Source organism: Lampris incognitus, chromosome 1 (assembly GCF_029633865.1).
Source record: "Lampris incognitus isolate fLamInc1 chromosome 1, fLamInc1.hap2, whole genome shotgun sequence".
In the NCBI taxonomy this organism is placed as follows: Eukaryota; Metazoa; Chordata; class Actinopteri; order Lampriformes; family Lampridae; genus Lampris; species Lampris incognitus.
The window spans coordinates 109,814,805-109,836,501 of NC_079211.1; the positions used below are offsets into that span (position 1 = coordinate 109,814,805).

Here is a 21,697-nt window from a genome sequence, read left to right on the forward strand (position 1 = left end):
GGGGGAGAACAGGGGTGGGGGTATATGCATAGGGCATGTCAACAGGGAGGTTGGGTGGAGGCGGGGGGGGTAATGGAGAGAAAGACAGAGAGAGAAAGTGACAGTGTGAAAAAGGGGGGGGGGTGAGGGTCAGAAAAAAAGGCAGGGTGAGAGAAAGAATAGGGGGAGTTGACACGACGACAGACAAGACAGGGGGGAGGAAAATACAAAAAGCATAAGCAACAGGTGGGCCGAAAGGACAAATCGCAACATTTCCTGGCGTCGGCCTCATTTCTCAAAGTTCACCTGTCTAACCTCTACCACCACCGTTCTGTCAATGTTGGTGCTGTTTGTCATTTAATTGCCCTTCTTGTTGTAAATGTTTCTCCATTTTTCTTTTCTTTTCATTTAAGTCTCACCTTTACATATTTGTTCTCTTCTAACTGCAACACTACAGTGGCGGTGCAATGCTCAACTCTGCAGTGTCCAATAGCTAGTAGTAGTAGTAATAGTTGCAGTAGTAGTAGTAGTAGCAATAGTAGTGGTAGTAGTAGTAATAATAGTAATAGTTGCAGTATTGCAGTAGTAGTAGTAATAGTAGTGGTTGTAGTAGTAGTAATGGGTGCAGTAGTAGTAATAGTAGTGTAGTAGTAGTAATAGTTGCAGTAGTAGTAGTAGTAGCAATAGTAGTGGTTGTAGTAGTAGTAATGGGTGCAGTAGTAGTAATAGTAGTGAAGTAGTAGTAGTAGTAATAGTTGCAGTAGTAGTAATAGTAGTGTAATAGTAGTAGTAGTAATAGTTGCAGTAGTAGTAGTAGTAGTAGCAATAGTAGTGGTAGTAGTAGTAATAATAGTAATAGTTGCAGTATTGCAGTAGTAGTAGTAATAGTAGTGGTTGTAGTAGTAGTAATGGGTGCAGTAGTAGTAATAGTAGTGTAGTAGTAGTAGTAATAGTTGCAGTAGTAGTAATAGTAGTGTAGTAGTAGTCGTAGTAATAGTTGCAGTAGTAGTAGCAATAGTAGTGGTAGTAGTAGTAGTAGTAATAGTAATAGTTACAGTATTGCAGTAGTAGTAGTAATAGTAGTGGTTGTATTAGTAGTAATGGTTGCAGTAGCAGTAGTAGTAATAATTACAGTTGTAGTAGTAATAGCAGTGGTAGTAGTAGTGGTAGTAGTAATAGTTGCAGTAGTAGTAATAGTAGTAGTAATGGTTGCAGTAGTAGTAATAGTAGTGGTTGTATTAGTAGTAATGGTTGCAGTAGTAGTAGTAATAGTAGTGGTTGTATTAGTGGTAATGGTTGCAGCAGTAGTAGTAAAGGTTGCAGTAGTAGTAGTAATAGTAGTATAGTAGTAGTAGTAGTAATAGTTGCAGTAGTAGTAGTAGTAATAGTAGTGGTAGTAGTAGTAATAATTACAGTTGTATTAGTAATAGCAGTGGTAGTGGTAGTAGTAATAATTACAGTTTTAGTAGTAATAGCAGTGGTAGTAGTGGTGGTAGTAGTAATAGTTGCAGTTGTAATAGTAATAGCAGCAGTAGTAGTAACAGCAGCAGTAGTAGTAATAGTAGTGGTAGTAGTAATTGTAGTGGTAGTAGTAGTAATAGTTGCAGTTGTAGTAGTAATAGCAGTGGTAGTAGTAGTATAAATGTGAACGAGCTCCTCATCATGTTACTGTCTGAACAGAAGAAGAGGTAAGTCCCTGAGTTCCAGACGCGAGCGGGCATCTCCACTCACCGCCTGCGAGGCCATCATCTCGTTGATGCTCTGCTCGTACTGCTCGGCGAGGATGGCCAGCTTGCGCGTCTGCTCCTCCTTCAGGGCCTTCAGCACGGTCTTGTGCTCTGACTTGGGCGTCACCTCCATCTGGTGGTGGCGAAGGGCCTTGTACTGCTTGGTCTGTACCTTACACGTGTCCTGAAACTGCTTCTTGATCTGCAGCTCCAGGGCCTGCCCGCAGGTAAAGGAGAAAGAGGAGAAGTTCAAGGTCAAGTGTCAGTGATCGTAAAGAGGGTTATCAATGCTCCGAATCACATTTTGGTGGGAGGCTGAACGTTAATACTGCAAAGGATTCAAGGTAAAAACCTAACTGACTGGTATCTGGAAGTATCTATGAGGCAATATCTCCGTAGCATAGAATACCAAAATACCCAAGTTGGCGAGTAATAAAAATAAACTAGAAAACAATTGGTGTAATTCTGTACAGAGGGGAAAGGTACTGGACCAATTTAACTGCCTTCCTCCAGATAAGAATCCACAATCCTTCTTGATTTTGTTCTCTCCAAGTCTGCAACCGTGACATGGTATGTACAATTTCCAATGGTGTCGAGGTGCAAATCTAAATCTATCATAGCCACAGGCCAATTCATGGCTCCGGTCTTTGTTGTTCTCCTCAAAAGCGTAAAGGAAAGGATGACTTCTGGAGATCACGCCTTTCAAGTGCTCTTCTGCCATTTCTTTGCCCCCCCCCCCAAATCAATTTATTATCTCCATGTTGCATCACTGTCTTGTCAAAATTACCAAAAATTCTTCTCCATAAAATCCAATGGTATATTGCTCATCGCTTGCACAAGTCTAACCCTGGTTGCATTTCCTCTTCTTGGCACCAGTGAAGCAACCAAAGAATTCTACCTGATTTTTCTGTTACAAAATGCTGCTGAAAGCTGTTATGTTACTGATCATTTATCACTCTCAGTTCATATCTGATGCCCCTATATGACCAACATAAGCAAACGAGACCATCAGGAAGATTAGATATTACTATATATCGGTACAATTAGATACAATTAGAGTTAATGTATCTCTAATTGTATCTGCAATTAGAGATACATTATCTCATCGCTGTCTTCCTCTTCTTTCAGCTTGTTCTCTGTTCCCCAGGGGTCACCGCAACGGATTTGATAGTTTCTATTGGTACCCTGTGAGCAGGGCTCGAAATTAACAATGTCCCGATGTCCCGGGGACCATATAAAATCCTACTGGGACACAAATATATTTTGTCTGGGACAATTCCGGGACAGTGAAAAAAAATGACAAAGTAAACTTCGAAATAGGTGTTATTTGCAAAGTCATTAATTATGAGTATCTAGACGTTACTTTGTCATTTGAATAATTTAATAAAAACGTGTGAACGGCGAAACTACAGAAGGCTTACGTTCTTGCGGCACCTCACCATGGGGCAGTCAATCACCTGTTCATGCAAATCATAGAATGCATTCTACGTCATCCACTCTGCCAGTGGCTGCTGCTTGACTCGCGCCAATGTAACATTCATAGAGCCAGAGCGATAGACCATCATCAACGACAGTTAAAAGAAGAAGAAGAAAGAAATGCTGAGGTGGTTGAATAAACAGCCCCCTGATGCAAGCCCTAATACTGCCGACTCCCGAGACGACTGCCGACTCCCGAAACTAATATTCATATGTTTAATAAAAGAATAAGTATTTTAAACTTATATGGTGGACCAGAGTCCATGGTGGGATGATTAAGTGACAAAAAAGGATAAAATAATATGTGTTCTGCATAATTGGGGGGGCGACGACAAGAATTAAAATTTGGGACACTGTTGGTTATATCCAGGACAATACAAAGTAGAATTCGGGACAGTTGTGGGACACTAAGGAAAAAAGTTAATTTCGAGCCCTGCCTGTGAGGGTGCAGCAACAGTGGCGGTCATTGTTAACCCGGGCTTCGACCGATCCGGTATGGTCTTGTCAATCCGCATAATGACTTGGCAAAATTTTACGTTGGATGCCCTTCCTGACACAACCACTAACCCTATGGACGGGGGCACAGGTAAAGCGCTGGATGCCACCCCAGTATTCACGGACTTGCGCCCATGCCTGGGCAACTGGGCATGTGTACTGCGCCTGGGCAAAGCCTGATACATTATCTCATCACTGTATATCTTGCAAACAGCCGTTTTTCTTAAAAAAAAAAAAATTAAAAAAAACCCCACCACCACCACATCGCTCGCTCTTCTCTACAATTAAATATACCCGCTACCAGTAGGTGAATGTAGACTTTTACAACAAGAGACAACGCTTAAAATGAAACGAAGATGCTCCTCTGCAAAACACTACCGCTGTTTTCCAAAGGGGCATGCGAAGTCACAAAAATCCAAAACTCTTCATAGTAAGTCTTTCTGTTTAGAAGCTAGCCCCGCTTTTCTCAAAACTGCGTCTGGATGCTGAAAACTGCCATGCCCCAATAGTACCAGCTTTGACAGTCTTAGTCTTTATTTGATAGTTAGACAGGAAACACAGCAAAGCTCCTGTAATTGACATCAATCCAGGAGGCAGCAATGAAGCCTGAGTGCACACGATGTGCCTGTATGGTTGAGCCGCCGGTACGTCCCCTCATGGCTGAATCTTAAAACCCCCTGGGCTTCACTCACCTTGAGGTTCTTGGGCTGCTGCCGCAGCTCGAGGACATGCTTGCGGTGAAGCTCACGCTCCCGGCGGTTGTTGTACTCGATCTGGTTCTCCAGCTCCGTCTGGTGCTGCAGCCGAATGAGGTCCATGCGGAGCTTCTGCAGGGTCTTGAGCTGCCGATGCTCCAGCTCCTGGGTGGACTCGTCGTGACGGATCAGCATGGCATGTTCCATCTCCTTCTGAGTCTTCTTCTTGTTCAGCTCCTGGAGAGGGGAGGAGGAGGAGGAGGAGGATGGCGGTAAAGCAAAAAAAATGAATGAGGGTGATGGGCTTTTAGAGGAAGATGATCAGTAGTGAATTTTCTTTGGGGCGATTCTGATGTTCAGGATCAGAGGTGCAATAACATGTCAATGTACGACTATCTAAACAGTTGCAATCCACTAACAGATATCACTTAGAACGTTACATCATGTTGGCATGTTTTTTTGTTTGTCCTCATACCCAACGTCCTACGTTACCTTCCCTGCCCCTTGTCCACTTTGGGTTGTGACAAAAGGCCTTTAGACCACCTAATACTTCCTTAAGATTTACATATTTTTGAGATTAAAGAATTGCGGCTTTGCTCTCTAATAGGTTTGAGACTTGGAAACCTCACTGTGCTAATAAACAGCACACACACGGGCGAAAGGAAAACACTTCGGCTGGACATGCCATTTAGTGCCAAGTTCACACCAATACTGCAAACAAGCTTCCTATTCAAGGTCTTAAAAATACATACAGATTGTTCGGACTTATTTGGGCAAAAACAGCCACAAATGAATTTTTGCAACAGACTATATCGTCATCAAACCTGTGTGGGAACACATTAACAAAGCAAAGGACACATTATTTCCGTTAGCCATTAAAGGCGGGTATTATGGAAAACCAAAAAACCCCAATGGAAAACATGATTTGCATAGTTTTGGGGTGGATTTTACCGTCAGTGAGGAATAAAACTTTCATGCTTTCACAGCACTTAAACATTTCTGTTTAACCAGCTTTTTTATGTGACTAAACAGCATCATCTGAACAAGCCACTCACACTGCCCCTCACAGCAATGTCACACTGGGAACAATATCCTGGGATTTTGTATAAGGCCGGCCATGCCGAGAGTAAGGCAGCTTCTGATTGGAGAGTCATTATTTCTGTCAAGGTAGAGGGCAGACCAATACTGGTAGCAGTAGTGCCTTATGAATAATGCTAATATTATGTTAATGCCCTCCCACCGCCAATCAGCCTGTTTCATTACAAATGGGTTTTGAGCACCGGAAACCCCTTTTTTAGGGGGGACCCCCCCCTTTTCTCCCCGATTGTATCCGGCCAATTTCCCCACTCTTCCGAGCCGTCATGGTCGCTGCTCCACCTTCTCTGCTGATTCGGGGAGGGCTGCAGACTACCACATGCCTCCTCCATACATGTGGAGTCGCCAGCCGCTTCTTTTCACCTGACAGTTTCACCAGGGGGACATAGCGCGTGGGAGGATCATGCTACTCCCCCCAGTTCCCCTTCCCCCCGGAACAGGCGCCCTGGCCGACCAGAGGAGGCGCTAGTGCAGCAACCAGGACACATACCCACACCCGGCTTCCTATCCGCAGACACGGCCAATTGTGTCCGTAGGGCTGCCCTACCAAGCCGGAGGTAACACAGGGATTCGAACCGGCAATCCCCATGTTGGTAGGCAACAGAATAGACCGCCACACCACCCGGACGCCACCGGAAACGACTTTTGATGAAAAAAATGTCTCATACGTGTTTCAAAGACATAGTTATACCCAGTTGTGAAAAGGTAGGGAACCCCCCCCCCCTTTTACAGATGTTGTAGTGCATCCGCACCTCTCGGAGCTGCTCCTGCTCAAACTCGTGCCTCTTGATCATGATCTTGCGTTTGAAGGTGCGGCAGTTCCGGTCATAGAAGACCCTCTGCTGGCCCAGGAGGTGGGCCTCCTCCTCTGCCTGGGAGTGCTGCATGTTCTCCTTGTGCTTAGACAAACGCTCCTGCTTCTCCTTCTTGGGTGTGCTGTGGTCCTCATTCATCTCCTGTAAGAACAAAAGAAAAAAAAAAAAGGAAAAAGAGGCAGAGGGTCAGGGGTGGAACGGAGGAAGAAGTTTGAGGTTAGAAAGACAAGACAAGAGTGTGACGTTAAGCATGAAATACAGAGCAGCTACTGTGCAAATGCTGGCATCTTCTGGTTAGGGATGGCTGATATTGTGTACTCTCTACCACTCACTTTTGAACAGCTGCCCTTCAGACATTTAAAAAAATAATAACCGGGGCGTCTGGGTGGCAGGGCAGTCTGTGTGTGTCTGCCAGTACGGGGACCACCGGTTCGAATCCCCGTGTTACCGCCGGCTTGGTTGGGCATCCCTACAGACACAATTGGCCGTGTCTGCGGGTGGGAAGCCGGATGTGGGTGTGTGTCCTGGTCACTGCACTAGCGCCTCGTCTGGTCGGTTGTGGCGCCTGTTCGGCGGGTAGGGGGGAACTGGGATGAATAGCGTGATCCTGCCACGCGCTACGTCCCCCTGGCGAAACTCCTCACTGTCAGATGAAAAGAAGCGGCTGGCGACTCCACATGTATCGGAGAAGGCATGTGGTAGTCTGCAGCTCTCCCTTGATTGGCAGAGGGGGTGGAGCAGCGACTGGGACGGCTAGGAAGAGTGGGGTAATTGGCCGGATACAATCGGGGAGAAAGAAAAAAAAAGGGGGGGGGCAAAAATAAATAAATAAATAAATAGATATATAAATAAATAAATAAGTGATAGGCTAGTACTATGGTGAAAGTAGGGTTGCTGAAGCGTCATGTGATGTAGGCTGAAAGGTACAGGCTACCAATTCCTGCATGCGTGACAAACCCCGGATAGGCCCCTCCTCGCGGTACTGACCGGACTTCACTTGTGGAGTTGGCGTAACCTGGGCAGCACTCAGCTGGCTAAAGCCTAACAGGACCACGGACTGGCGGTTATAAAAATCCCACACATCCCTGGCTCGTAAGTTCCTAACAAGTGGGCAGTCCGAACTCCCAATCCGACCATCACTTGGTTGCAACCTGTGGCGGATCCCATCGTCTTCACTCTGTGTTGCCATGGAACTAGATCCTCCCAGGCCAAGCAGGTGGACCAGCGTCATGACCTCATCACCACTTTAATCAAGGCTTTAGCGAATGGCTCCAAGTTTTTAAGCACATATCTTAATCTCGTGGAATGGATCCTCGGACACGAGAGACGCCAACGACAATGGTGAAAGTAGCCGGGGAATTTTAGAATTCCTTGGTAGGCAAAAAAGTTGGTGTGGTTAAAACTGAAATTAAGACGGTTTGTTGTATGTCACAACAAACTGTTAATTGAGACCTATTGCCTTGGTAATTGATAATGGTAATTAATTTTTGGCAAATACTGTGCCACATTGACTGGTAACTGAAGTCCAGTGTTGTGGGCAGAGAGCCTCTAAATGGACAGCAGAAATTTTCTTCCCCTGCCCCCCCTTTTTTTCTCCTCAATCATACCTGGCCAATTACCCAACTCTTCCGAGCTGTCCCGGTCACTGCTCCCCCTCTCTGCCGATCCGGGGAGGGCTGCAGACTGCCACATCCTTCCTCTGACACATGTGGAGTCGCCAGCCGCTTCTTTTCACCTGAGGGTGAGGAGTTCGCGGGGGGGACGTAGTGCATGGGAGGATCATGCTATTCCCCCTCCCCCCCGAACAGGTGCCCCGACCGACCAGAGGGGGCAGCGACCAGGACACTCACCCTTATCCGGCTTCCCACCCGCAGACACAGCCAATTGTGTCTGCGGGGATGCCCGACCAAGCCGGAGGTAACACGGGGGTTGAACCGGCGATCCCCGTCAAGAGTTACATGGCAACCTCCTCACAACCTGCTGTTATGAACTGAGGTGACTTTCATCGGCAAAGAAGCATAAAAAAAGAAAAAGAAAAAAAAAGATGATTTCAGCTAAATCTGTCCCCCACCCCCGCGTACAGCTCCCTCTCTGTTTTGTGGGTTTTAAGGTAATCTACAGCTCTTGCTAATGCACTTAAAATACAATCCTGATCCGCGCACTCTGTGGTTTCTAATTCCGCCACAGTTTTCAGCTGGTGGGATATATCGCTCCCTGCCTGCCAGCGAGGCTTTCGTTTAACCCAGCTGACCTAATTTTGGTCATTTATCTTGTAATTGCTCCCAACCCACAGCAGCACTCCCTGGCGTCTGTGCAGCTCCAAGGTTGTGAAGGTGCACAAAATTCTTGTTAGTGTGACTGTGTGTGTACATATGTGTAGGTACATGGTGAGTAGGCAGGGTGACTAAACACAACACCCCAACAGAAAACGTCGGAGGCACTTAAATTGTGTGTTTTTTTCCTTCTACAACACGTTTTTCTTTCTGTGGAGGAGGGCCGATTCAGCGTTACGGCACGACACCGTGTGTCACATGCTGACAGGGAGGCGTACACATGGGGAGTTTGCCTGCAGAGGGGCGGGCGGGCGGGGGTGTGAGAAAGCAAAACAACAAGCAAACTGGACCTCCTTAATCTTCTCCTTGCAGAGCTTGTACTGCCGCTTCTGATTATCCAAGAAGGTAGTCAGCTCCTTCTTCTGCTGGGCCACTATCTGCTGCTGAAACTTCTTCTCATCCGCCAGCGCCGTCTTCATCTGGGGGACACACAAAACAGGAGAGGGACAGCAGGGGTGGTGGGGGGGCTGTTAGCTTATCTTGCTAGCCCGGAGGCCTCAGCATGACTCAACATTCACAACTGCAACAACAAACAAAGGCTGATGTACCGAGAAGTTGTGTGGCGCTTGATGAAGAGCAAGGTCAAAGGTCAAAAGTCTCATTCTAGCGGATGCTGCACATTTCTGATTTCATGATACTCACAACAAGCACTTTAGGTAGAAAGTGTCCATCAGATAGCACATACATATGCTAAGCTAACTTGGGACGGCGAGACACACACTCTTGTATAATGCTCATGACTGTGTAAACGCACTGTGATGCGGCGCCAAGTGAACACAACTGCATGGTACATCCACCGCTGCACCGGGGGGCATACTGTGAGCATGTGCGGTGGGGTGTCTGTGCATGTGGCATAGTCTACATGAGAAGACGTACTGTCTCCCTGTGTGTCTGTTCTGTCTTTGCCTGCCGTGTGTGCTAATCTGATGAATGTGCGGCCTGTTTCCCCTGATGCATGACCCTCAGTGACCTACTTCCACCCCTTCCCTACGACACCGCGTGTCACGGTGGATGGCAGCGGCGTGTTTTTGTCCCCGAGAAGCACTTTCCCCGGCACCTGCACCCAGAGGGGCTGGGGGTAAGCACCATAATTTTTCATCATCATCAGCACCATCACGGACTACAACAACAAATGACTTAGTGAGATGCTGAAATCTAAGTCCCAGTCTCGGATCTCATCCAAGTCCTGAGCTGACGTCCCACCTGCTTGTACTGTCAGACCAATGGGATCAAAGCTCCCAATGACCTCGGGGGAGGGGGGGGGGGAAACAATGCACTCGGCCCTGCCCCACCTCCTTCTCTGTGTGCACGGCGTGGCGCTTGGCCAGCTTCTCCAGCTCGATGTAGGCGTTGTTGGCCTGCGTTTCCACCTCCTTCTGGAGCTTCAGCCGGTGCTCGTCCATCTCGGCCTTCAGCTTGTTCTCCAGGGCGATCAGCTGCTTCTGGTGCTGCCGCCGCATGCGCTTGTAGCCCGACATCTGCTCGCGCAGCTCGCTCTCCTGCTCATGCTCGTGGATCTGCTTCGTCACCTGAAATGAAGACAGCGGTAGTAGGATTTTTTTAAGACAGTGTTGGGGGGGGGGGAGCGGTATGACACCCGGCTTTGTCAGGAACGTACACAACGGACCAACATAATAAGCACAACAAACAAGCCCTCCAGCTTCTTCTCCGAGGTAGCTTTGTGTAGGAAAAAGGCAAATAATGAAAGTTAAACACCAGATTTTTGAGCTATCTTATCTCATAAATAAATCTTTTAATTTAAACCATGTTGAAAATAAAAATCTTTAGGAGGAAAGACTCTAAAAATCATAGCGTGCCCAGTTTGGGTGAGGCTACCACTGCAGCTCGACAAAAACCGTTCACCTGACCCTCGCACACAGAAAGTCACTACAAAGATCAGCCACACTGGATCCAAAGAACACCTGATTAATGCAAATGTTTACAAAAAAAAAACCAACAACAAACTGATGTCAACAGCTTCAAAATACCCAAAACGTCATCATGTTTTCTTATTCCTTAGATCACCTGCAAACAAGCCCCTGAGCATCAGCTGGCGGCGTAGCGCTAAGCTGTCAAACCATCAGTGCCACACGCCCCCCCCCCCCCGGACCCGAGCCCACCGCAGTGGAACCGACCTGAGAACAGAAGGGGTTCTCTACGTCCAGGTAGTACTCGCTCCGCATCTTCTCGTAACTCCCACCCGAACTCTTCAAGCCAAACATGGTGGCGACGTTAGCCAAGCGAGCCGGCATCCAGAAGCCTTGTGAGGCATCCTATGCCCCCCGACAGTACCCCCCTTTCTGAGCCCTGATGCCGCCCCAAAAACCACCCCCCCCAACACCCCCCACATACATACACACACATTCATAGGATGAGGACCCCTACAACAAACGCACAACACAACCGCACACACACATGGCTGCGCTGTGGGCGGGCAGTGGCTGGTGGCGGAGGCAGGCGTGTGAACTACGAATGAGGCTGCTCGGCTCTGCGGGCCAACAAGAGCACAGAGCCGCTCTTTAGTGCGGCTCAAGCTCAGCGGCGGGCGGCAGGTGGGTCACATGAATACCTCATTGAGAAGGAGCAAGAGATGGGGGGAGGGGGGGCGGGTTGCATGCCGATTGGCGAGCTGGGGGGGGGGACGCAGAGGTAAAGGTGGAGAAGAAAGGAGCACTATGGAAATAGCAAGAGAGCCGAAGAAAGAGAGAGCAAGGATGAGGTGGAGAAAACAGTGGGGTGAAGGGGGAGGGAGAAAGAGCTAGCGGGGGGGAGGGGAGGATGTAGATCTCCCCCCTCTTAATCTGCTGCTGCTGAATCAATACCCCTACTGTAATAGCAGCTCCCAATCCCAGTCACTTGCCTCGCTGCCTCCCCGTGTGCCGCGACAAAGGGCCAAGTCACGTCATGTGACGGCTCCTTTCATACAGGGCTCAGAGAAGGCCCGCCGGGGTGGGTTTGGGGGGGGCATGTGGGGTAACAGTGAATGTGGTATAGGGGATCAGTGGGAAGGCGAAGGTTGAACTGATTAATTGGTGTAATCTCACCCCTTGTTTGGCTGGGCCGAGGTGTTCTGATGCGGGGCAAAAGAGACACACCTGATCTGTGCTACAGGGGGAGGAGGATGTGCAAAAGACAATGGTGGTAATTCTCTTTGTCTATGCCACCGGCCAATATGCAGCAGAAGTTATGACTTTAGGATGAGTAGTAACTTACAGCGATGTCCAAAATGTCCTCCTTTTGTCACATGATGGCAGGAGTTACAGCCCCCCGGACACGGCCAGATAAACAGTGAGCAAGGGGCACGTGGTGAAGTGATCAGGGTGAACACAGGAAGCAGAATCCTCTAACGTTCCCCTCGCTCCACCTTATCTTTTCCTGTTTGTGCACAGCTGAGGGGGGGTGGGGGGGAGACTCTGTCCACTCTGTGTGGTTGGGGCTCCGAAGGGCCACAAATCTCTACGGTATAGGAGCATCTGGTAAAATGACGAACGCCATCCTGTTTTACCTCTTAACTACCAGTGAGCTCAAGGTTACGACCCCCCCCATTCTGGACGATGACAGCCCCACGCTTCTGACGCTCACCACACGACCACTTATGCGTCGCAGAATGTCTTGAAAACCCTCACAGTGATGTGGAGGACTGACATGCCTGCGGGTGGGGGTGGTAGCTTTTTTTTTTAAATGTTGCCCTCTTTTCGCCCCAATTGTATCCGGCCAATCACCCCATTCTTCCGAGCCGTCCGCTGCTCCACCCCCTCTGTTGATCCAGGGAGGGCTGCAGGTTACCACATGCCTCCTCCGATACATGTGGAGTCATCAGCTGAGGAGTTTCACCAGGGGGACGTAGCGCGTGGGAGGATCACGCCGTCCCCCTCCCACTCCTAGTGCAGTGACCAGGACACATACACCCGCAGACACGGCCAATTGTGTCTGTAGGGACGCCTGACCAAGCCGGTGGTAACACGGGGATTCGAACTGGCAATCCCCGTGTTAGTAGGCAACGGAATAGACCACCACGCCAACCGGACGGCCTCGCTGTCTATGTGTCTCTACAGAGCCTTATCATCAGTGTGACGGAGGGCTGTATGAGTCAGCCTGGCTGGAGTTGACCGTCTCTCACCTACAATAACCCCCGTTTCCTTTGCTGCACCCTGTAACCCTACGTCTCTCTCTTTTACTCCCCCTCTCCTCTGTCCATTTCTGCTTTCTTACTCCTCTTCTTACTCCTCTCTCTCTCTCTCTCTCTCTGGCGGGTGACAAGTATGCTCCTCTCTCTCTCTCTGCTGTGCTGTTGTTTGGCCATTTGATCGCTCAATCGCCATTGCCCTCTCCTCCCAGGCCCCCCCCGCCTCTCTCATTTCACACATTTGGCCACCTTGTGTCTCTTCCTCCCTCTGCCTACTTGTCTCCATCTCTCTCTTTATGTTTTTGTCCATCCATCCATCAGGCTCTCTCGCCCGACACGCCTCTCCTCTCCATTCTCCTTCTTTACGTCTGCCCTTCTTTCAAATACACGTACCTGCTTCTCTTTCGGTCAGTCTGTCTATCCACCGCCTCGACGCCCCCCCCCCCCCATTTTCTCTCTTTGTGTGCCTCCCTCCCTCTCTACCTGCTGATTCCAGCCGTAGCGAGTCGAGGCCAATCTGAGGATGTCTGCAAGCGGCGGAGTAGCGATGATGTCATCTCCTCGGCGCTGGCGGGCAGGAGAGCTGCTATCGCACCACGGAGAGATGCTGTGATGGCCATGAGATCAGCCTTTTCTTTTTTTTCCAAAAGATGAGCAGCCATGATAGAAACAACGCCATACAGCTGGCATGTGATCTCTCCCCTCCTTGCTACAGCTAAATACAAAACGTGCTATTATAACACCTATTGCATCGTCTGTAGTCAGTCAGGTGGTGTTCTGTGTAAACACGACTCTGCCCGCTGGATCAAATCCTGAGGCACACGTAGCCTCGGCGTGTGATGGCGACCACGACACCACCACGGCACCACACATCTGCCTGATTAAACATCTGGCCACAGGAAATCGAAGACACGTGGTCAACAGAGACCCTAAAGGCTGTGATACCGCTGTCACACACTCTGGTCAAACATACCTGGAGAAACACACACACACACACACACACACACACACACACACACACACACAACCACGCACTTTGTATTGGCGACTTGTCCGGCGTCACCTTTAAGACTGGATGGAATGGGCTTACAAGAAAAACCGCCGGTTAAGCGTAGGACATTACCACACGCATGCCCACGCATGTATGCACACACACACCACAACTCCTTATTGCTTACTACTTACTAGCTCCCGTTTCCATGACAACAGACAGAAAGAGCAAAGGAGAGAGGAGAGAGAGAGAGAGAGAAAGAATTCTACCCCCCCTCCAATTCACAAACAATGAGAAGGGCCTGAGAAAGACATGTCATCAAATGCAGGAGAAAAGAGGAGAGGAAAGGAGGTGAGATGAGAGGAGAGGAGGTGAGAGGAGGAGAGGACAAGAGAGGAGGTGAGAGGAGAGGAGGAGAGCGGAAAGGAGAGGAGCGGAGAGGTGGTGAGAGGAGAGAAGAGAGGAGAGATGAGAGGAAGTGAGAGGAGAGGAGGTGAGAAGAGAGGAGGAGGAGGAGAGAGGAGAGGAAGAGAGGAGAGCAGGAGAGAAGGTGAGAAGAGAAGAGGTGAGAGGAGGAGAAGAGAAGAGAAGAGAAGGGGAAAGGAGGTGAGTAGTGTGTTGAACCATTGAAAACCAAAGAAGGTAGGTGAGCTGGGGTGAGGAGTGCGGAGGAACAGAGGGATGACAGAACCGAGATGGACCGACAGAAAACCAACTGAAGGGAAAAGCAGAGAGAGAGAGAGAGAGAGAGAGAGAGAGAGAGAGAGAGAGAGAGAGAGAGAGAGAGAGAGAGAGAGAGAATTCAGACCAGGTGACGAAAACAGAAAACCGTTTGCAAAAGCAAAGGAAGAGAATCAAGCATGAACGCCAGGACGCCGCCTCCGTGCGCCTTCTGGTCACCATTCTGAACTGAAGTGTATCAGACTCAGGTACCGGCCAAGATGAGCTATCAGATTACATCTCAGATGAACGACCATTTCCTGCATATTCATATTCACTTCCTGCATATTCATATTCAATTCCTGCATATTAATAGGAACGGCTCAGCAGCGACAGAGACCAAATCCTCAAGTCTTACAAATACTCCAGTCCGGTCTTTTTGTAGACATAAAGGGAATGTAGAGTTGCACATCTGGGAAGGGAAAAGGCTTTCCATGGTTAAAAACAGGAAGAATTCCAAGTTTTCCTCAACAACTCACCAGCGATGCCGACTTGATGGTGGCGAAGCGTCCTTGGTTCTTGAAGTTGTGGACCTGGCTGCTCCTGTCTGAGGAAGCCGACCTCAGCTCCGGCCGGTGGTCCCTGTGGATCCCATCATCCCAGTTGTACTGGTGGTCCTAGGACACACACACACACACACACACACACACAGAAAAAGCAAAACGAGAGCAAGACAGTTAGAGAGAAATCTCAGTAACCTGCTCTTGGTATTATTGTTCAGCAGCTTGACTGCACTGCCAACCTTTCCCTGTGTCTTACTCTTACCCAGCCCTTCTCCTCTCATCCCAACCCGGTCTGCATCCACTGCCCATCGCTGCAGACACACAAACGTGCATGTCCTTTGTCTTTTGTCTATTTTTGCCATTTTCCTATTTTGTGAGTCCTAATCTCTGTTGTTCGTTGCAGAAATTTGTCTGCTAAAAACAATTGTTTCGTTTTTAAATTATCATTATACAGACACCCGGGCAGCGTAGTGGGTCTATTCCGTTGCCTACCAACACCGGGGGTCGGTGGTTCGAATCCCCACGCTAGCTCCGGCTTGGTCGGGCGTCCCTACAGACACAATTGGCCGTCTGCGGGTGGGGAGGCAGATGTGGGTGCGTGTCCTGGTCGCTGCACTAGCGCCTCCTCTGGTCGGTCAGGGGCGCCTGTTCGGGGGGGAAGTTGAACTGGGGGGAACAGCGTGATCCTCCTCACTGTCAGGTGAAAAGAAGCAACTGGCGACTTCACATGTATTGGAGGAGGCATGTTGTAGTCTGCAGCCCTCCCCAGATTGGCAGAGGGGGTGGAGCAGCGACCAGGATGGCTCGGAATAGTGGGGTAATTAGCCAAGTACAATTGGAGAGAAAAAGGGGAGAAAAATACCCCCCCCCCAAAAAAAAGACTAGGACTGTCCCAAGTAATTAAGTAACTCAACTCGATTACAAAAAAGTACTTGATTACAATTTACTGGCTCAATGCTTGTCCAAAGGAGTTGAATCAAGTGCAACTGGACTTGGTATATATCCGTGAAGACGTTTCGCCTCTCATCCAAGAGGCTTCCTCAGTTCGTGCCTTTCTGACTAGACCAAGCTAGTCTGACTGACTTGCACTTGATTCAACTCCTTTGGATAACCATGACCTGGATGAATGAGAACATTCACAGACATGTCTCAAGGCTTGGTTTTATCTCTTTATGCATCTCTGGGCATGTAAAATGACCACTCAGGGCGGCCTGACACAACGGCAGAGGGGGTGGAGCAGCGACCGGGACGGCTCAGAAGAGTGGGGTACAATTGGGGAGAAAAAGGGGGGGGAAATTCCCCCCAAAACAGAAATGATCGTTACACGTACAGTACACAGATGTGACGGAAATCGGTAGGGAAAACGGGGGTAAAAATGAGCCCGGCTGTTGGGCGCATGCCGGTTGTTGCCACGCTGACGCATTTTCACTTTTGCATGGCTGCAGACAACAGCGGAGGTGCTCAAACCCCGTAGAATTTCTGTTCCGTGACATATTTCGAACGAGAGACCCCAAACATCCTAAACACTGTGGCATCCACATTTCAGGGCAATGTTGTGATGTGTTGTTGAACGCCGTCGAACACAACCTGCCAGACGCAGGCGTGAAACGTCAGACACTGTGACGGGACAACTCAGGTGCCGCTGGGGTCCCATTCAGAGCCTTGTGACGGGACCGCTCAGGCGCCGCTGGGGTCCCATTCAGAACCGTGTGACGGGACCACTCAGTTTGCCGCTGGGGTCCCATTCAGAACACTGTGACAGGACTGTTCAGGTGCCGCTGGGGTCCCATTCAGAACACTGTGACAGGACCGCTCAGGTGCCGCAGGGGTCCCATTCAGAACCTTGTGACAGGACCATTCAGGCGCTGCTGTGGTCCCATTCAGAACACTGTTATGGGACTGCTCAGGGGCCACTGGGGTCCCATTCAAAGCGTTGTGACGGAACCCACTCAGGCGCCGCTGGGGTCCCATTCAGAGCCTTGTGACGGGATCACGAACCCTGAAGATGTGAGTGATGCTTCACGTGAGGAGGAGGAGGCGTGTCAGGTAACAAAAAAATGAGTGTCACTTCCTCTTGTTCTAGCACCCACGACACACACACACACACATCCTGACATGTCAGCTGCCTTTTCACAACGTGACAGTGTTCTTCACACACTTGCCAAAATGTAAAGAGCAGATGGAGAGAGGGAGATGGAGAGAGGGGGATAGAGAGAGGGAGATGGAGAGAGGGGATTGAGAGAGGGAGATGGAGAGACGGCAATGGAAAGAGTGGGGTGGAGAGAGGGAGATGGAGAAAGGGAGATGGAGAGAGGGGAGATAGAGAGATGGAGATGGAGAGAGGGGGATGGAGGGAAGGGATGGAGATGGAGAGAGGGGAGATGGAGAAAGGGAGATGGAGAGAGGGGATGGAAAGAGGGAGATGGAGAGAGGGGAGGGGGACACACTGACAGCCATCCACTTTCTGTCCTTCTGGAAGTTACACGGGGGTGTTCAGCGAAAACATCAAGCATTCTGTTGAGCCTCCAATAAGCATGTATACATGACCACATGTATACATGACCACACGGCAGGAACACAGCATGTGCATGCATGAATGTGTGTGTGTATGTGCATGCATGAATGTGTGTGTGTATGTGCATACATGAATGAGTGTGTGTGTGTGCGCGTGCATGAGTGTGTGTGAATGCATGAATGTGTGTGAGTGCACGTGTGTGTGCATGCATGAATGTGTGTGTGCACGTGTGTGTGCATGCATGAATGTGTGGTTGCAATGTTTGCAAACACGTGCAGAGTCTTTGCTCTCTGGTGTGAACAACGTCGTTGAGGAAGTCAGGTGACATGCTGAGGAGCATGTAGACGGTTTCACTGGTTTCCGCTGGAGTCAAAAGGGTCCCATGTGGTCTCGAGAAGTCAGAGAAAGCCAGAGCATGTCCACATGGGCATGGCTGTGTCTTCCTCTATTAACTAAATGCACCATTGTTGTCCTAAGAAAAGGATGTGCTCATGTTGGACGGAAGCTAAACACACCCGACATGACGTACACACAACGGCCATTTCCTGCTTATGATGTGCTGAAGTGTATTTCTGAAGGTGTGTCTCAGCATCCATCCATCCATTATCCAAGCCGCTTCTCCTAACCAGGGTCGTGGGATGCTGGAGCCTATCCCAGCACACATTGGCCAGCAGGTGGGGAGACACCCTGGACAGGCCACCAGTCCATCACAGGGCCGACCGACACACACACACACACACCTAGGGACAATTTAGTATGGCCGAGTCACCTGACCTACATGTCTTTGTACTGTGGGAGGAAACTGGAGCCCCCAGAGGAAACCCACACAGACATGGGGAGAACATGAAAACGCCACACAAAGGACGACCTCGGACGACCCCCAAGGTTGGACTACCCCGGGGTTCAAACCCTGGTCCTTCTTGCTGTGAGGCAACCGCACTAACCACTGCGCTGCCGTGCCACCCACGTCTAAGGATCTATTCATTTTATCTCTTCTTCTCTTTCTGGCTGCAAGGGTGAATATGCTTGTCGTGTTATAACCTTGTGTGCTCAGTTTGTCTCTGGTGACCCAATTCCCCAACAGGGAGCAGTTCAGGTTTCCTCCACTCTGACATGATGACTTGTTTTTATGTTATGTGTCATCTTTTACTGAACCCAGTAAAGGATTCTTAGAAACCGGGAACCGGGGGAGGTAAGATGGAGTTCACACAAACCACACAGAACCAAAGACTGGTGAACTGGGAGGGGATGTTTAGGGGTCTGCTGCACACCCGTCTGTCTGAAACCAGCACATTATGTCTGTCTATCTGAAACCTGCTCTGCCCATCTTGGCCTACATCAGTCTACCTGCCTGACTTGATCCATCTGTTTATTGTCTGTATGTCATCAGACACCTATGGTCCATCTGTCTACCTTCTTGGTGTGCGGGGAGGAGTCCAGCGTGCTGTCGTAGTCCTGGTGGTGCATCATGGTCATGTCGGAGCAGCTGTCATCCAGCACCTCCTGCATGCTGTTGATGCTGCTGCTCTGGCTGCCGGTGCTGACCGAGGTGCTGGGGATGGAGTGGTTGCTGCCTAGGCTGTTCATCTTACAGTTGGCTGCCTCGCTGTCCTGGAAGGGTGGGGGTGGGTGGAGGTTGTTGGGAGAGGGAAAGGAGAGGGTTAGCATGTTAGCATGTGTTGGAGTGGAGGACAGACAGGTGCGCAATGAGGACATACTACAGTATACCTTTCATCACAGCTACTCCATGGGTGTGTATGTGTACATGCCTTAGTCTACAGGTGTGTGTGTGTGTGTGTGTGTGTGTGTCTGCGCACGCGCTTTAGTCTAAAGGTGTGTGTATGTACCTTAGACCTTAGTCCACAGGTGTGTGTGTGTGTGTGCGTGCGTGCCTTAGTCCACAGGTGTGTGTGTGTGTGTGCCTTAGTCCACAGGTGCATACGTGTGTGTGTGTGTGTGTGTGTGCGTGCATGCGTGTGTGTGTGTGTGTGTGTGTGTGTGCGCGCCTTAGTCTACAGGTGTGTGTGTATGTGTTTGCGCCTTAGTCTACAGGTGTGTGTGTGTGTGTGTGTGTGTGTGTGTGTCTTAGTCTACAGGTGCTCTGTGGGAAGTTTAAATGACTTCTATGCGGAGTGTACACCATAAACGAAGGCTAAAAATACACAGCCATCTATGAAAAATACCTATGAAAGAGCACACACATGCACACAGAAAGATATGTGCACATGCAATTATCTTTGCACAGACACACACGCACGCACGCACACACACTGCACCACTATTCACGAAGGACTCCTCAGACGGTCTATTTAAACCCCAGTGGCCTTAACACATGGAAAACTAATGACCTCCAGAGAGCCTGACAGTCACAGTCATGCTGGACCGTCCATTAACCTCCAGCTCCTCATCGTGTGTGTGTGTGTGTGCGCGCACGTCATTCACCTGTAATGTTAATGCCCGTCTCTCTGAGACATCTAACAGGCTCCTACAATAATTGGATGGGTCCACTTGAGTGTGTCTCAAAAACAATTTGTGTGACATTAAACCACTAGTACAAACGGACATGGCTGAAAGGGTGCCCGCAGGGACTCAGCATGCCGGGCTTTCACACATGGCGGGCGGCCTGGTCAGGTTCAATGTCTGCATTAATATATTAACCACTCTATCCACTTACAAGCCCCAGAGGCTGTGCTGCGCTCGTCTAAAGCCTCGAACACGTGAAAACCCGGAACGTTGTGTTTTGGGGCTGAACATTTTCGAGCTGCTGCTGGCGTGCAGAGGTTAAGTGGCCATGCTGCATCAGGGGGACCGGGGTCATAGAGGCAACTGGGAAGCCGGGCCTCTTCATCATGCCCCAGGTGAGGTCAACGCAAGGGCAGACCATCTCCGATGTCAGTCTACTGAGGGTGCTGGCATGTGTGTGTGGGTGTGTGTTCTACTGTGTTAAACTGTTTCATATGGTTGTCACTACGGCATCCGGGTAGCATAGTGGTCTATTCCATTGCCTACCAACACGGGGATCAGCGATTCGATTCCCCGTGCTACCTCCGGCTTGGTCGGGCGTCCCTACAGACACTGTGTCTGCGGTTGGGAAGCCAGATGTGGTTATGTGTCCTGGTCGCTGCACTAGCGCCTCCTCTGGTCAGTTGGGGCACCTGTTCATGGGGGGGGGATTAGCGTGATCCTCCCATGTGCTACGTCCCCCTGGCAAAACTCCTCACTGTCAGGTGAAAAGAAGCAGCTGGCGACGGAGCAGACGTGGTAGTCTGCAGCCCTCCTCGGACCAGCAGAGGGGGTGGAGCAGCGATCGGGACGGCTCGGAAGAGTGGAGTAATTGGCCGGATACAACTGGGAGAAAAAAAGGGGGGGGGGGATATGGTTGTCACCATGTTGCTTTTGTCTTTCTTTCCGTGTTGAGTTGGATATGATGGAAGACAGTTGAGGACTCGAGCACAGTGTCAGGGTCAGGACTGTCACTCATGCCTACTGACTGACTATTTCGATGAAAGGTACTTTTAAGGGTTTTATTTAATCTCATCTCATCATCAGCTGCTTCTCCGGGGTCGGGTCACGGTGGCAGCAAGCTACGTAGGGAACTCCAGACGTCCCTCTCCCCAGCAACGCCCTCCAGCTCCTCCTGGGAGATCACAAGGCGTTCCCAGGCCAGATTGGACATGTAGTCCATCCAGTGAGTTCTGGGTCTACCCCAGGGTCCCAGAAAACCTCCAAAGGAAGGCGCCCAGGGGGCATCTTAATCAGATGCCCGAACCACCTCAACTGGCTCCTGTCGACGTGAAGGAGCAGCGGCTCTACTCCGAGCTCCCTCCGGATGGCCAAGCTCTTCACCCTATCTCTAAGGTTGAGCCCAGACACCCTATGAACGAAACCCATTTCAGCCGCTTGTATCTGCGATCTCACCCTTTCAGTCACTGCCCAAAGCTCATGACCATAGGTGAGGGTTGGAACGAAGATTGACTGGTAGATTGAGAGCGTTGCCTTCCGGCTCAGCTCCCTCTTCACCACAACGGTCCGGTACAACGTCCACATTACTGCTGATGCTGCACCAACACGCCTGTCAGTCTCCCGCTCCATCCTACCCTCACTCGTGAACAAGAACCCAAGATACTTGAACTCCTTCACTTGAGGCAACAACTCATCCCCAACCTGGAGGGAGCAATCCACCATTTTCCATTAGAGATCCATGGCCTCAGACTTGGAGGGGCTGAC

The 21,697-nt window shown here is 49.9% G+C and overlaps 1 protein-coding gene across 1 annotated transcript in view; it reads right to left on the reverse strand.

Annotated features, from left to right (window-relative positions):
• Nucleotides 1-21,697, reverse strand: part of taok3a (TAO kinase 3a) — a 135,436-nt gene that overhangs the window by 4,418 nt on the left and 109,321 nt on the right. The window contains exons 13-19 of the mRNA XM_056273590.1: nt 18,884-19,081; nt 14,932-15,069; nt 9,908-10,144; nt 8,906-9,034; nt 6,220-6,423; nt 4,370-4,609; nt 1,711-1,923 (exon numbers count right to left, since the gene is read on the reverse strand). Of these exons, the coding sequence (XP_056129565.1) occupies nt 1,711-1,923; nt 4,370-4,609; nt 6,220-6,423; nt 8,906-9,034; nt 9,908-10,144; nt 14,932-15,069; nt 18,884-19,081 (1,359 nt within the window). The remainder of the gene's footprint in view (nt 1-1,710; nt 1,924-4,369; nt 4,610-6,219; nt 6,424-8,905; nt 9,035-9,907; nt 10,145-14,931; nt 15,070-18,883; nt 19,082-21,697) is intronic.